Below are 15,723 nucleotides of genomic sequence, written 5' to 3' on the forward strand. Positions count from 1 at the left end.
TAAAAAATTGGGTTAAATTTAATTCAAAATTGAATGCATTAATAAGATAAATATAAAAGGAGGGTCAAAAACTAAAAATTCTATGAAATTATAAAAATTAAGAGTCCTAATTATAAATATAAAAAAATTATAATCCTAATTATAAATAAAAAAAAAATGGGGCCCTGAGCGATTGCTGAGAGTGCTCCCTTTAGAGCCCGCCCTGTATCTCTCACTGGTGGAAAATATCTTTATTTTCCTTGTTGAATATGGTATGATAAGTCTTTAGCATGTAGGTATCGTTGTTGTTGTCTAATTGGTTCGTGTTTGTGTCTTTGGAGAAAATCTATAAAATTAATCAAAATGTTTTTTTATTATCTAATTTAGATTTTTAATTACGATAATAAGAGTATATATAATTTGAATTTATTCGATGCATAATGGTGACTGTCCGTTGGATTTATAAATATAAATCCAAACGTTTTCTTGAATAGATTCATCTTTATATTGTAGTTGTTTTAACAAGTAATTACATCAGTTGTAATTAGCTTTGATTGCTGCAGAAATCCAACATGAATTATAGCTCTCTTATTATGCTTGAAGACCAACCCATAAATACAAACTTTTTTCAGCATTTTTGAACTTTGGGTGTATGAGTTTCAGAAACACTGTGTTAACTTCGAGAGGCGTGATTCATCGTAGCAAATTAGCAATTAGACTAATCGGAACTTCTATGGCAGCGGCTTATCGTGACACAATTTGCGAATTATTCTTTTTATAATTTTTATTGTTCTGTCAGTAATATTACCAACAGTAGCAAAGTTGATTAGGATTTTCGGTATTGTAGGTTGGTTTGAAGCAGAAAAGCATGGTAGAGAGCGGCCCAAAACTGCTTTGGTTGAACCCATTTCGTAACCTATTTTTGTCTGAGCTCGGCCTGGAACGGCTTCTCTCGGTTCAAAGTTTGGGGCGATGCAATCCCGTGGGCTTGAGGATGACTCACTGCCACAATTTGATGCCCCAACTTCCGGTCTTTGATGTTGGTTGTTAATACCTTTAATGGTGTAACTCAAGCAGTCAAACACATGATTGCTTACCAACGAGTTAGTTTAAGTGGTAAGTAGTTTTATATCGTTTAAACAAGGTTCAAGTTTGAGTTTTTGTGTATGTAAAAAATATCGTTGAGAGATTCACCTATTAAAACTAAATATATGACCTAAGTCGATTAAGATTAATCAAAGCAAAACCTTGAAACTGGAGAGAAACAATAAAAAAAACACATGATTGCTTCTTCAAACCTTAAACAATCTACACTGCACCAAAGCTAATAATGACACTCTGAACTCGAACGCCAACATGTAATTAATGATATGAATTTCTTTCTAAAATGGGTACCAAATGCTTTCGTGTATTCATTTTGCTCCTCAACTTCGAATACGTCATACTTCTTCACGGGTAATACATTCGATCATTTAATAAAGGCTCGATATCCAAGCACGAGTTACCCCACCATGCTTTCTTTGTTTACTCAAAATCCTGTTTCAATCTTTTTTTTCTTCCGGATTCTTGCTTTACTAATGGTTAAATTTTGGTTTTGATCCCTCTACTATGCTCAAATTTGAGATTTAGTTCTTAAACTTCAATTTGGTACAATTTAATCCTCTACTTTTATAGTGTCATTAAGTAGTCCAAACAAATAACATATTGAACCATTTCAATTTTTTTTTTGTGATTTTTTTTTTAAATATTCATTTTAGTATGATGGGACAAAAGCATATTTTTTTTATTAATTTAAGGAAAGTACGAGACAATATCTTTCAAAGAACACTCTCAACCATTTAATATTGAGCACTCACATCTTTGACATTCTTGGTGCTCGAATCCGGGATCTCAAGAAACAACTACAATTCTTTTAACACTGAGATCACTTGATTATATATATCTTAATAAAAAATCAAAATAGTTAATAGCCTTACTTATACCAATTTTTATTAAATTAAATCTTAAATTTAAGTATTATCAAAAGAGCAAAACCAGAATTTGACCCCTCAATTAATTTGCCAGATACGAAGGAAGTGCAAGCAGTGGAACTCAAAGTATACTACGGTTAGGGGATAATAGTTTAACTCAAAAATAATTTGATAAGCTTGGATTTTCTAAAAAAAATTGGGTTCAAGGTAGATCGAATTTTATAGAGGGTGGGGTTGTGTTGGATTTAAGGTTGCGGTAAAAAATTTTGATCCGATCCGAATCGAGAATTTTGTTATATAAATTTAGGGATAATTTATATAATACTAAAATCAAAATATTTTTTATATATTTATGTCAGATCAAATTGAGTTTGGACTAAAAATATACTTCTCGATTGGATTTAGTAGAAAGGTTATACTTCTCTAATCAAATCGATTTTGGGAAGAAGAGATATTTGTGGTTGCAATGTCTATGAACTTAGGAGACTAAATCACCAAAGAAAGATCCTATCATCATTATTATAAGGTTAAAATCTCAAAGGTATTTGATTTAGATATTGTTTATCCCAAAAGACAGAATAAAATAGTGTGTCAAGTGGCCACTACATTATTATGAATGGTTGACAAGTGGGATGGCAGGAGAAAGTGAAATGTGGGTTTGGTTTACCTAACGAAATTGAAGAAAAGGCCAAAACCCCTGTACTGATAAAGCATGCAAGCTAATGCTAGCTATTCAGAGTATATGCATTTGATCGACCTTTCATGTCCCTGTTTTGTCAAACTTCCACATGCATCGTATCAAGGCCCCCCGTCCTCCTTTTCCATACAATGTGCTTTATCACGCCATTATCTCCAAGGCTACCTGGCTTCATATATCATTCAATTTAATTGCTAAAGACAGCTTGTACTCGTTTTCAACACACATTTACAAGCAGAAACAACAGTCAAATTACCTAACATGTTGTTGTTAATTAAGCTTTTTTTTATGAAAAGTACTTTCAGACAAATGGTGTCACTGACATTTGATGGGAAATAACAACACTGAAGAAGAATATACAACCTTGTCTGTCTTCCACTTCCAAAATTTGATTGCTTTTTAATGGACTGCATTTCCCCCTCTTTTCTTTTGCTCTCACGATCTCATGTGAAACTCAATGAAGTTCACACTGTGTTGTAGATGAGAATAAATTGATCTTTTCGATCGTTCATGGTTCACTGTTTAATTTGGATAGAGAGTTATGGCCGATAAAGGGACAATTGTTGATTGTGTTTTTTTTGTGGGAGAAAGATAATCATGAAGGAGATAGTTGTCTAGATTGTAGAAGATTCAATCCTTTTCTCGATCGTGTTAAGAGTTTTCATAGTGAACCTAGTCTAGGTGGTGTCAGACATAAGATAATTATGACTAACTGTAGATCGACAGATAGATAGATCCACTAGTTAGACTTTGAATTTTGTTCTATAGATTATATGGGTCTGTTATAAGTCATGTCTAGAGGTATTGTCTATGTGATATAACCTTTCTAAAGGTGAATAACACTCTTGTTTTAGAGATCAAAAATCTATTAACAACTTCGGTGGGTAAAAGAATATTATCTATAACTTTAGACCGACGAAGAGCTGATAGTTTTTGAAGTTAATTTTCAAAGATATAACATGTATATCTATCAAGTCTTTTATGCCACCATATGTCGGTTCATATGCATTGTCTGCATACTTATTTTTTCAAAGGCATGGGGAGTGAACAACTCACGACAACATGGGGCACTATTATGAATTTTATGTACTATCATATTCTCGTCGTTGTCTCATCTTCAAGAATCTATTTATTGGGTCACTAGAAATCCCTGGATAACATGAAGTCTAATGATGGAAATATACGTTTAACCCTTTTCCTTAAGACATCTTCCGACTTTTGAATTTGACAATGTGAAGGAGCCGTGAATCAACCGTGTGAATTGGACAATGTAATGTGATGGGCATGCATGCCATGTGATGTGATCACGACATGCAAGCTTACTGTTAAAATCGCATAAAACTATTACTACCAATTTTATATATGCCCTTGATCCAATCTACACCACCCACAGCTTATTATATTCAAAGCATAAAGTCTTGGGTTTACTTCCTATATAGAGTTGTATCTTCTCCCGATCTTCTTCGCTAATTGCACTTTCGCTTTTAATCCTCCGATTATTGAGACCTCGGAGTTTCATAGTCTACAGAATATTAGTCTTTGATTTAACTGTTGTTAATTTTATCAGTGATTAAATTTATTATATGTCGATTAGATTTGCTTATCATGTGGACTTATAAATAATCACCAACACACTAAGTGAAGATATATAAATCGCAATGTACTTTTAAAATGAGAGTATCTCTATACCTCTCTCTCTCTCTCTTTTAAAATTGCATTCAATGCATATGTACATTGAAACTTGAAAGCTACAGGCTTGGAAGGATAACTTTGTAATTTGATGCTAATTTTAATGCCTCTCTAGCTCATATCAGTCTCTTGGATCTCAAGGAAACATTTTTTTATCTGAATTCCAAGATTCATTGCATTGTAAAATTGTAGACGGTGATATAGCAGTTGATATAAAGGCAAGAGTTTGCTTGCACTACAAGTTTATCAAAAAACCCCTCCTATAATTTCAAAGGCAAAAGAGAGATTCCTCCATTTACGAGTTTAGAATTTTATTCCCAGATGTAGACTAACTATGTGTGTAAACAAAATGATGTAACAAATCAATCCTGACAGGATTTTAAGTTAGCGGCGAATTTGAATTTATAAATTTTTTGGGGACGAAAATAGATTTCTAATAAAAAATATATAGAAAAAAATCTAAAATATGATTTTATATTTTTACGGGTGACCGCCACCACCCGCCCTGCCTATATCCATTTCATCTCCAACCCACTTTTCTAAGGAGATTGAAACTCACCCAATGTTAACTGTGGACTTTTATGGAGAATATATACTGAATAATTGAGTTGTGCATTGTGAACATTCAGAAAAGAGATGCATACAATCCATGGGGTTTTGTCTCAACAACTGACCCAATCAAATGGGAATATCGATGATGTGCTGTTAGCATTATGTAGGCTACTAGACCTATCTCTTAGTTGTTATATGTGATTTTCTCAAATCTTATTAGTATTACATTCTTATTTCATCAGCATAACAATCAGGAATTTACATTATATTTTATAACAATCAAACTAACAGAGCTAGGGTCCGTTGTAATTTTTTTTAACTTTATATTTTTTTAGAATTAAGTGAAAATAGACGATTGAGATTAATTTTAAAAGATAAAAAGATATTTACATAAAAAATGGATAATCCCATAGATAATGTCCGATCCTAAAGCGTAAAATTAAAAGTTTTTACTAGATGCAAGTAAATCTTAATATATATATATATCAGAATATAATTCAATTACACAATGTAAAACTCTTTAGTTTTACATAGATTTAAGATCGTTAGATTAGTGAAAATAGATGTCTAATATTAATAGTAATAAATTAGAAGATATTCACTCGAAAATAAAAGTTAATCTTTTATTTTTATTTATCTATTTATCCTAAATCTATATAAAATTAAAATAAATTAAATTACTATATATATATATACACACACACGCGCTTACGGACGTTTATGGGACCAATATCAAATTTTCAGCATCTTCATTTGTAGTTGCCATGGGACCAAACCCATTAGTGGCATATGCAATGACTTCACTTGAAGCACCAAAATAGAAAGGGTAAACTACGAATTTAATACCTAAATTAATAATTTTAGTTTGTTTTAATACCTAAATTTTTTTAAAACTATACTTAATGTTTAATTTTATTTCATTTTAGTACCCATCATTAAAAACTTAACGCATTTAGTACATAAACAATAAGTTTTGGTCCATTTTAGAACCTAAACTTTCATTTTTTTTAAACCTAATGTTAAATTTTGCATGGGGTACTAAAATAAAACAAAAAATAAAGTTTTTAACGACAGTATTAAAATGAAATAAAAACTAAACTTCATGTATGATTTTAAAAAAATTGAAAGTTTTAGCACTAAAACATATCAAAACTGATAGTGTATGTACTAAATGCATAATTTACCCTAGAAAAATTTAAAAGTTGGTTTGCAAAATGGGACCGCTGGATGGAGTCGAGTCACATCGGGAGACGTCTGATTTGGGTGCATTGTATTGTAGGGAGGAAATGCCGAGTACAAATCATTTTGTTGAACACCAGTCAGTCAATTAGATCAAGCATCATGAACCAGTGAGTCGAGTCCAACACCGACGGTGAAGTTGCATATAACTATGCTTTGATCATTTTCGAAATAGGGTAGCATGTGTTCAAGGGATTCGCCTCCAAAAGGCAATAATTAAAAACCCAATATAGTGGTAGGTGGTGTCTATAATGGACACATTTTGCATCTCTGCAACACCCCTCGACTGCTACAACTTGGGTCATATGATTGTGCTTTTAGATTTCATCCAAATATGCTCGTTTGGGTTTTAATTATTAGGGTAAACTATGTATTTAGTATTCAACTATTCACATGTTTTCATTTTGATTATCATAAGGTAATGTCATACTATCATTGAAAAAATAAAAAAATATCAAGTATATAATTATGCTAATTATTTTAATAGTGTGTGACTAAAATAAAACTAAAACGTAATTTTATGTATGATTTAAAAAAATTAAATAGTTTACCCTAATTATTATTGGACGACATTGTTTCTCGATCTACCTTTTAAGCTATACAATAAGAAGAAAGAACAACTGCTAAATTTTAGATGCCAGAGGAGAAGCTACACTAAGATTGTAAAATGTTGAATAGCAAAAAAATTCCTTAATGTACTAATACGAAAAACAATTAATGCCATCATAAAGTGATTGAAAAAAGAGTAATTTAAAATTATAATTATTAAAATTGAATTTTTTTAAAATTTAATAACTAAAATCAGGGACGAAATCAGTATTAAATATTGGGAGTGATAAGGTATTTAATTTCAAAATAATAAGAACTTAATTATGTATTTAATCTAAAATATTGGATGACAAAAGCTCAACTTTCTTAAATTTAAACCGATAAGTACCTAAAATACTATTAAACAAAAAAAATAGAAGGGGCAAGATCCCATCCCACTTCATCCCATAGCTCCGTCGACTAAAATAAGAATTAAAAGATAATTGAGTGATAAATAATATAATTTACCCTAAATTTTAAATTAGCCCCCATATCACTCCGTTCTCTGAATGTGTCAAATGCTTGGTGCACGACTCCTAAAAACCAACCTTAAAAAAAACAATGAAATGGAAGAGTTTGCAATAACAATTGGAGTTAAGTAGATCATCGCGTTTTTCAAGGAAAATAAATTACAAGCACTAAAAAACAATAATCGAGACATTATAAATTTTGCATTTTTTTTGTTTCAACTCATTGAGAGAGCTTTTGTAGCAAAGCAATTGCATTGTTTTTCCATTTAGCATGCCAAAACAATTAAGTAAATCAAAAGTTTTATCGTTTTTAACAACAATAAGTCGCAAATATTAAGACCATAATCAAATAAATGATATATTATAATTTAAAATTCCAAAAATAAATAGAAAGGACAGGAGAAAGGCAACGCCATGACCCAAGTGGCCCATTTTCATTGGGAATCAAGTAAAAGAAAGTAAAAAATTTCTAGTTCTTCTGTAAAATACCAATAATAGCAGACCCCCCCCCAAAAAGAAACTAAATTTAAAAAAAATAAGTAGAGAGAAATGTAAAAATTTATTATTAAGGTTTTTTTTTAAGGGAAAAAACCTCAACGCTAGAATTCCGAACGGCGAGGCAAACAGGGCAAGCTTGCGCCACTCGATCACACTCTGTACAAAGGCAAAGATGCCGACAAGGCAGCAACACTACCGAGGCGGCGAGTGCCCAACACGCCTTGCAAGACGGTCCCGAAGCTGCCAGCCGTTCGGGGTCCACGTAAGCCGACTCGGCGTCCTCCGCCTGCCCTTGCACTCCTCCGGCGCCATTTAGCCCATCTTCCGCTCTCATGCTGTCCTGTGTCACAGCAGCCCCACCGCCTACCATAGCTTGCTGGAGCTGCGCTTGTAACGAAGCCGCTGTCGCCTCCTGTGCCCTGGCTTTTGCTTGCCAAACCTGCGCCTTTACGCTTAATTGCGCTGCGCGTGCTTCCAGCTCGGCATTCCGACGCGTTACTTTCTCCACCTTCTCCTCTTTCTCTCTTAACCTCTTAGCTACCGATTCCTCCGCCGCCACCAGCAGAGAATGGAAGTGCCTATTCCTTTTCTCCGACAACGTACGGCGTAATTCTTTTGCCTATAATGAAATAACAAATAACATTCCAAAATAAATTACATTTCCCCAAACAAAAAAATTAACGAGGACCCATTTGGAAGAAAGAGAAAAGGGGTACCTGGGCTTGAAGAAATTGGTCCAATTCTTCTCTCTGGCGTTTGATTTGAGTACCCAAATCATCGGATGCCATGGACAAAAAAGCAGAGGAGCTGGAAACAAGATTTTGTTGTTGCTGTTGTTTAAAATTTGGACTCTGACTCTGCTGTTGGTCGCTGAAAGATAATCGGAGGCCGGTGGAGAGGGGATTCAGTTGGTGGAGCTGGGAAACCTCTATCATCTGCGGCGCTTGCATTTGTAAAGAAAACGAATTGATCGGCGTTGTTGTTATTGCCGCCGCCGCTGTAACTTCCCTTCCTCTTTTCCTCGGATTGATATTACTATTGCTGTTGTTGTTGCTTCCATTGTTGAAGAACATATGAGATTGATCCAGAAAAGCTCCTCCTGCTTGCTGCTGCAATGAAAATTCATTCCCCTCTTGTCCACCTCTGAAAAATAACAACAAAAAATATAATCAAACAAACATAAAAAAATGATTAAAGAGGAAGAGAAAGAGAAATAAAGATGAACCTGTTGTGGAAGATGACATTGGAAGGGTATTGAGCTTGAACGGCCATTAAAGATAGAAGTACAAAGGAAAAAGCAATAAAGTTTGAAGAAAATCAATAAGGAAAGACAAAGGTCATGAACAAGAAGCCGATGCCTAGTGAAAAATCACTCTTCTTCTTCTTCATTATTCCATCTTATTGGCGTTGTTTTAGATGATATATAGATAGGAAACAGAGAGAGAAATGGGTATGTGGGGAAGAAAGAATGAGTCCAATACACTTTTATTTTACTTTCTTCTTCTTCGGGGTGGGATTAGACAACTCTCGTGTTTGTTATCGAAACTTTCACACCTCACTACCTCCATTTATTATAGGTTTTACCCTTATTCTAATTTTGTTTTTTTTTCCTTTCTTCATTTATTATAATATTTAACTAAAGCACGGTTAAATAATTCCATAAAAAATTAAAGAAAAATAAAGCATAAACCATTTATTTAGTTATCTAACTATCATTTTATTCTATTTTGGTCATTTGTCGGTAAAATATTAACGGTGATATTGATGCGTCACTACAAGGTAATATCATGTCATCACTAAAAAAAATTATATAAGCAGTTTATTTTTTAACGAGTGTGTAAAGCTAAAGCAAAACCAAAACACAATGTTATGTATAATTTGGAAGAAAAAAAATTAGATGATCAAAATAAAACTAAAGTGATGTTGGGTGACTAATTACGTAGTTTACCCAAAAATAAATACGGGTTTGTACGTTGAAAGTTTATATTTATATATCCATTATATGGTTTAGAAAATTGATTTCTTTAATTCTATTCCTTAATCTTAATAATGAAGAAAAGTATAAATTAAAATATCTCAATCATCAATTTAAAGATTACATGGACTGATAAATAGTGTGTATGTCCATATATGGTGAGTTTTTAGCAGGAAATGAAAATTTTGGAGCATTTCATGGTAGAGATCATCATACAAAACCAGACAAATTACGCTAATCATCGATAATTACAGCAAATTGAGGTTGCCATCGTGTGGACAAATAAAATTATTTAATTAAAGGAAACCCCTTAATGTGAAATACTAATAAACTAAGGTTTGAAATTAGAATGACAGATTAACCACACTCGTAATAATATTGGACTTTTATATTAATTATAATAAGCTTTCGCATGGGATTGGGGCATGAAATAAGCTCACCACACTCGTAAAAATATTGGATTTTTATACTAATTGATTCGGGCATGAAAATCTATTACTATAATAAATTAACCATTTTTCTCTTAAATTCATAAAACAATGTTTTTAATGTAAAAATTTAAATTATGGTATATTGATATTTAGTTAGCGTTATATACAATTATTAATAAAATTAAATTTTAAAATAAAGTAAATTAATTCAAACGTTTGAGTAAAATGATTATGAAAGGTCAGAATCGTATGTTAATATTAACAAATAAATAATGATAAACTTTAAAAGTATTTTTTAAATACTGTTAATATGTTTCTTTTAAAATTGAGGGATGAAAAGTCAGAATATCTTGTTAATGTGTTCTTTTAATAATATGGTAGTAAATACAAAAATTACAATTAATTTTTATTTATTAAAAATTATAATATAAATTAATCTTTAAAAATTTTATAATTGTCAGTATTTGATCTATTGATTGATTGATTTGAATCATGTACTACATAGACTTAATTATGAGAACAACTCTTCTAATTCTATTCGTATCATTCACAAGACCATGATTCAGACCTAAACGTAATTTGAGAAATATAAAACCTCATATCACTAGATTAATTGTATTTTGATAACTAGAAATGACAATAAACCAAATATTTATAATTTTAAATTATATGAATTAAAACCTCTGTCTATATATTCAAATTATGTTTATCAATAAGGTATTTCAATATTAACATTGGAATCTAAATTAATTATTATTATCTGACATATATTTAAATTTTGTAAAAAAATTAAATTTAATATTCTGAGTTATGTATTAAATATCCAAATTCACATAAATCTGAGCCCCATAGAAATCTCTTAAAAACAAATATATTCTCTGTTTTACAAATTAAAATCAAATTTAAGTATTCAAATTTACAATACATATTTAAATAATAATCATTCGAAAATATAAACTCTCAAATTTAAACATTAACTAATATATTATTATATAAACAATTAATAATTTTCATGTATATTTAATGAAAATATTATTATATACAATAACTTTAAACATACACTTAAAGCATTCACTGCAATCCTTAGTTTTAATTGATTTTCCTTCTTATCCAACCCTTTGATCCCTAAATTGCAATTATATTATTTATATTCTGACACGAAACAATTTACTTAGCGGTTAAAAGAATTTTTATTTTTAGAGTTCACAAATTTGAGCATCAATAACTACAGCAAAGTAATTAGACATTCATTATCGAATGATTAAATATTTAATAAAATATATATTATTTTATAATCACTGTAATTTAGTAAAAAAAATTCAGATTGATCTCTACCTCTTTCCAACAGTTCACCCACTACATAGTTGCTTTCTTCACACCGAAATCTAAGCCAAACATACCCACAATTCCAACCTATTAAAATCTTTAATATTTTAGCTTGCTTTCATTATTTCTATAACCTAATCTCCTAAATGACTTCACCAAAATAAACTAAAGCACCATTTCTTTTGTTTTTTTTTCTCTATTAAATTCTATTTGGACTTTTATTTAATTATTTAAACACAAAAAACCCTTTTTGCAAGAAAATGGAAAAATAAATCCATCAAACGACATTAGTGATAAAACAAAATGTTATTCTCTATAGAGGTCCTGAGTTAAAGCAGTTGTATCTGTAGAATTTGTGTGCATTATCAATAGATTAAAAAAATTCTGAATAAATATTACCACGTAATCACTCCGGACTATTAAGAAAATAAAAAAGCTAATCTTATATAATATGCAAGTGCATTATCATATAATTGAGCATGGGCATTTTATGAGCTACCAAATGAATTTACATAGTTTAGTGTCATCTTAGTCATGAATTGGCACCTAAATCAAGTTAATTGTATAGGCTTGACACCCAATCTTAATTGGTTGATGAGTTTATTAGCTAAGAGTGGTTATAAAAATGAAGGAAATAAATATTTATGACAACGTCGGTAGGAGGGTTGGTCTTATAATTTATGAGATTTTAATGTATGCTTTGGCATATATTCTTTATTCCGTTTCAATAAAGTTGTAACCGTTGGTGCAATAAGTTAAGTAATTAATCTTCTTCTTTATCAATGGTAGAGGTACTATTTTCATCACAAGTTTTAAACTTATTTACCGGATGTTTGAGGTAATATTAACTATGACAGATTTTTTTTATTAATTTAGAGTTAGTATAAGATAATATATATTTAAAGATAAATTTCAATTATTTGACATTGAACGTTTTTACCTCTGATAAATTTCAATTATTAAATCAGATTTATTTTTTATTTATGCTTGGACATTTTTGGTCCCTTACTTCAGTCTATAAATAGAGAAACTTCCTAAACTTCTCAACACACCCTCATTTTTCTCACATATCCTCTCAATCTAAAAGCATTTCGAGTTTTTTTTCTCTGCTGCTATCAGAAGAGCAATACCACCGATAGTCCATTCCAGTTTCAGGTGTATGAATTCTTGGAGCGACTGTGTTAACCTCGAGAATAATTCGTTTATCGCAGTGATTGCACACATCGGGGCGAATCTTTTTCTAAAAAAATAGTTTTCACCATGACACGATTTCAGTTACTAATTTACAAATTATATTTTTAATTTATCATGTCAGTACTAACAATGTGATTTTGTAGTTTATATTTCCAACAAGAATGAGATTCAGACCTCAATGTGTAGACAAAGAAAAGGCAGTTCATGCCCATAATTGTAAAAGCATTAGGCAACAACCAATAGTGTTTACTTGCTCAAATGGGTTTATTTACACATTTTTCTTTAAATGAGTGCTAAGAGGTTTGATCTCCAACCGTATATACTGAATTCTCTAAAATTTATAAGTGTCGTAACTATATTAAATACATTTGGTTGCGAGATTTATCGGACAATAGAATCTTCTCGATGATCTTCAAAATATGTATACGAGTGAATGTCTTTGCCTCTCCTTCTTAATGATCATCCTCTAGTATATTAAAATTTTGATTTAGTCAGATTTGTAACACCCCAAACTTGACCCATTATATATAGATAGACTTAAGATGTTACATTGGTCCACTAAAGCCACTAAAGCGACCAATCAATTTAAACCTCTTTCATGTTTTTATTCATATACTTGAAATTTGATTATAAAATAATCAAATTCTTAACAGTTGTAAAAGGTTTATACAAAAATCTGAGCTTCGTAGTATATAGAGTGTAAATCAAAATGTAAATAAAAAATAATCGTATAATTACATACCAAAAAAATAAAGGTCCTATGAACATGAACGCATATACTTTCTGAAGTAATCCAATATTGTTGTTTAGTATGATGATGCTGGAATCCCCTCAATGGTGGTGTTCTTCAACGCGAACCATGATCTACTAGCATACAAACGGTAACATACTTATGTAAGACAATATAAGTAAAGAAGAATAAGCATACACTTGTATCATTATTAGTAAGGGTAGAGTACTTATCAATATTCATTTATGATCTTCACATTAATGTCATCATTCACAATCTAGTCCTTACCAATTTTCATAATCGTATCATTTTCAATGTGTAAATCATCAGTGATAACTCCGTAAAAGGGTCGTATTTTGGGACCTTTTCACTTAAGTTATTGAATGTCTAAGACCTCATTTAGGACCATGTAGATGCATTTAGGAACATATAGTTGCATGTGGTGGAATTCGTTTTGTCGCGGCATTTTATTTTGTCATCGGTGCTGCTTTTGGGGAAGGTGTTTGTCTAATGATGTGCAAAAATTGAGAGCAAGGAAAAGAGAAAAGGTGAGTTTTATGAATTCTTGATTATTTGTGGAATTAAAGGTTGGGTTTTGATCATTAGATAATAACTAAGCTTGAGGAAGCTTAAGTTATCTTAAAAATCAAAACATAAAGGAGTTACGAAAGATTAAAGAAAATGAGTTTCAAAGTGAATTTCTGAAAAAGAGTTAATAAATGAATGTGGAGATGAAATTTGACTTGTCATAGGTGTGAATAAGAAGTTATAAGTGTTAAATCAAAGTTTGGATAACATGGAAAATTGGGAATGATTCTTAATTTTAAGAATCATGAAGAGATATGAAAGATAAAGATAGCTTATATGGATATAAGTTGATTTATAAAGTGGTAGTTGAGTTTAATGACATGTTAGGGGCTTAAAATAGAAGAATTGAGTGAAGAGTTGATGATTTTCGGGTTTGAATACAATTTCTGGGCATGATGCATCGGTACACATTCAATATGTACCGATGCACTCTTAAAAGAAGAACACCGAATGCCCGAAATGCATCGATGCAGTTTGAGTGTGCACCGATGCACCAAGACAAATTTTGAAGGTGCATCGATGCATTAAGGGGATTCATCGATGCATGAGAATTCGAAGCTATTTTGTGTATCGATGCACCCCTAAGGAAAAATGTGAATATGAGTTTATTAAGTTCGTTTAAGTTGCTAGTATCAAATTACAAGGTGTAGGTATCTAATAATTGTCTTAAAATGTATAATTATGTAGATTCAGAGCCTAATCAAGTTCCGGAATCATTGACAAGTATGATCGATCAAGGGGAAAGATAAAAGATTGGAATTGACTAGTGAGGCTAAGTGAGTGCATACAAGTTAGTTTATGATGTTTAATGGAAATAAGACTTGCGACAAGTCTACTTCCTATATTAGAAGGCATGAATGTATGATCATATGCATATGTTTGATTTGGGTATATGTGATATATATTATAGTATGTATTAAATGATTTGTGTGAATACATGTAGTGTGATAAGTTATATGAATTAATATGATTGATCTATATGATTACATGGGAATGTGAAATAGGTTATATGATAGGTGACCATACATGTTACCTAGTAAATGTGATCAATAATAAGAATCAATATAATAGATTTATATGACTACATGAGAAGGGTGATGAGTTAAATAAGATTATATGAATAAGTAACATAAATGACATAAGGAAAACTTATGTGTTATATGATTTAAGCATTGAAATGAACATAAGATATATATTCATTTGAATTTATTCGGTAATATGAGTATATGACATTACTATACGGTTTAGATGAAATACTATACATGAATAAATGTTTTTTAATCAAATGGTTTGTATTATGTTTTGGTTTTAGCTAAATAGTATTTTAAATGCACTGTTTTGATTTCAGTGCTATGAAAATATATATTATATGTGAAGCACTATGCGTATATGTTCTATGTGAATAAATGCTATAGGAAATGCTACGAGTAATTGATTTATGTGAATAAAAGATAAATTTGAGTAATGTTATTTGAAATATTATATGTTATATGAATACAAGAACATGAGATATGTGGCATGTGAATTATATGGAAATGATCTATGTGTAAGAGAACTACGTAACTATGTGATTATATGAAAATGTGATAATGAGCTATGTGCAAAAACTATGAGACTACGTGCCTAGGTAATATGAATATGTGAACATGTGAAATGACATAAACGATAATGCCCATGTTATGTGTCATGAGAGCTAGGGGTATAGTTGGCATGCCAAGAGTCGAGGGTCTACGCTGTTCTTCGGGACATATATGTATCCTTTGGAACATCTATGAGGTCTTTTGAGACACATACTTG

General features: G+C 31.0%; 2 protein-coding genes across 2 annotated transcripts in view; both read right to left on the reverse strand.

The window, feature by feature from the left end:
• LOC120200555 overlaps positions 1-8,364 on the reverse strand; it is an 82,583-nt gene extending 74,219 nt beyond the window's left edge. The window contains 1 exon segment of the mRNA XM_039201362.1: positions 8,353-8,364. The gene's annotated coding sequence lies outside the window, so the exon portion shown is untranslated.
• On the reverse strand, positions 7,735-9,114 carry LOC120200556 (E3 ubiquitin-protein ligase BOI-like). Its single transcript, XM_039201363.1, has 3 exons — positions 8,908-9,114; positions 8,399-8,825; positions 7,735-8,301 (listed from the first exon to the last, which is right to left on the reverse strand). The coding sequence occupies exons 1-3, from the start codon at positions 8,952-8,954 to the stop codon at positions 7,750-7,752; spliced, it is 1,026 nt and encodes a 341-aa protein (XP_039057294.1). The 5' UTR covers positions 8,955-9,114; the 3' UTR covers positions 7,735-7,749.
• Positions 9,115-15,723: the final 6,609 nt, after the last annotated feature.

Source organism: Hibiscus syriacus, unplaced genomic scaffold, assembly GCF_006381635.1.
Source record: "Hibiscus syriacus cultivar Baekdansim isolate YM2019G1 unplaced genomic scaffold, ASM638163v2 tig00006172_pilon, whole genome shotgun sequence".
NCBI lineage: Eukaryota > Viridiplantae > Streptophyta > Magnoliopsida > Malvales > Malvaceae > Hibiscus > Hibiscus syriacus.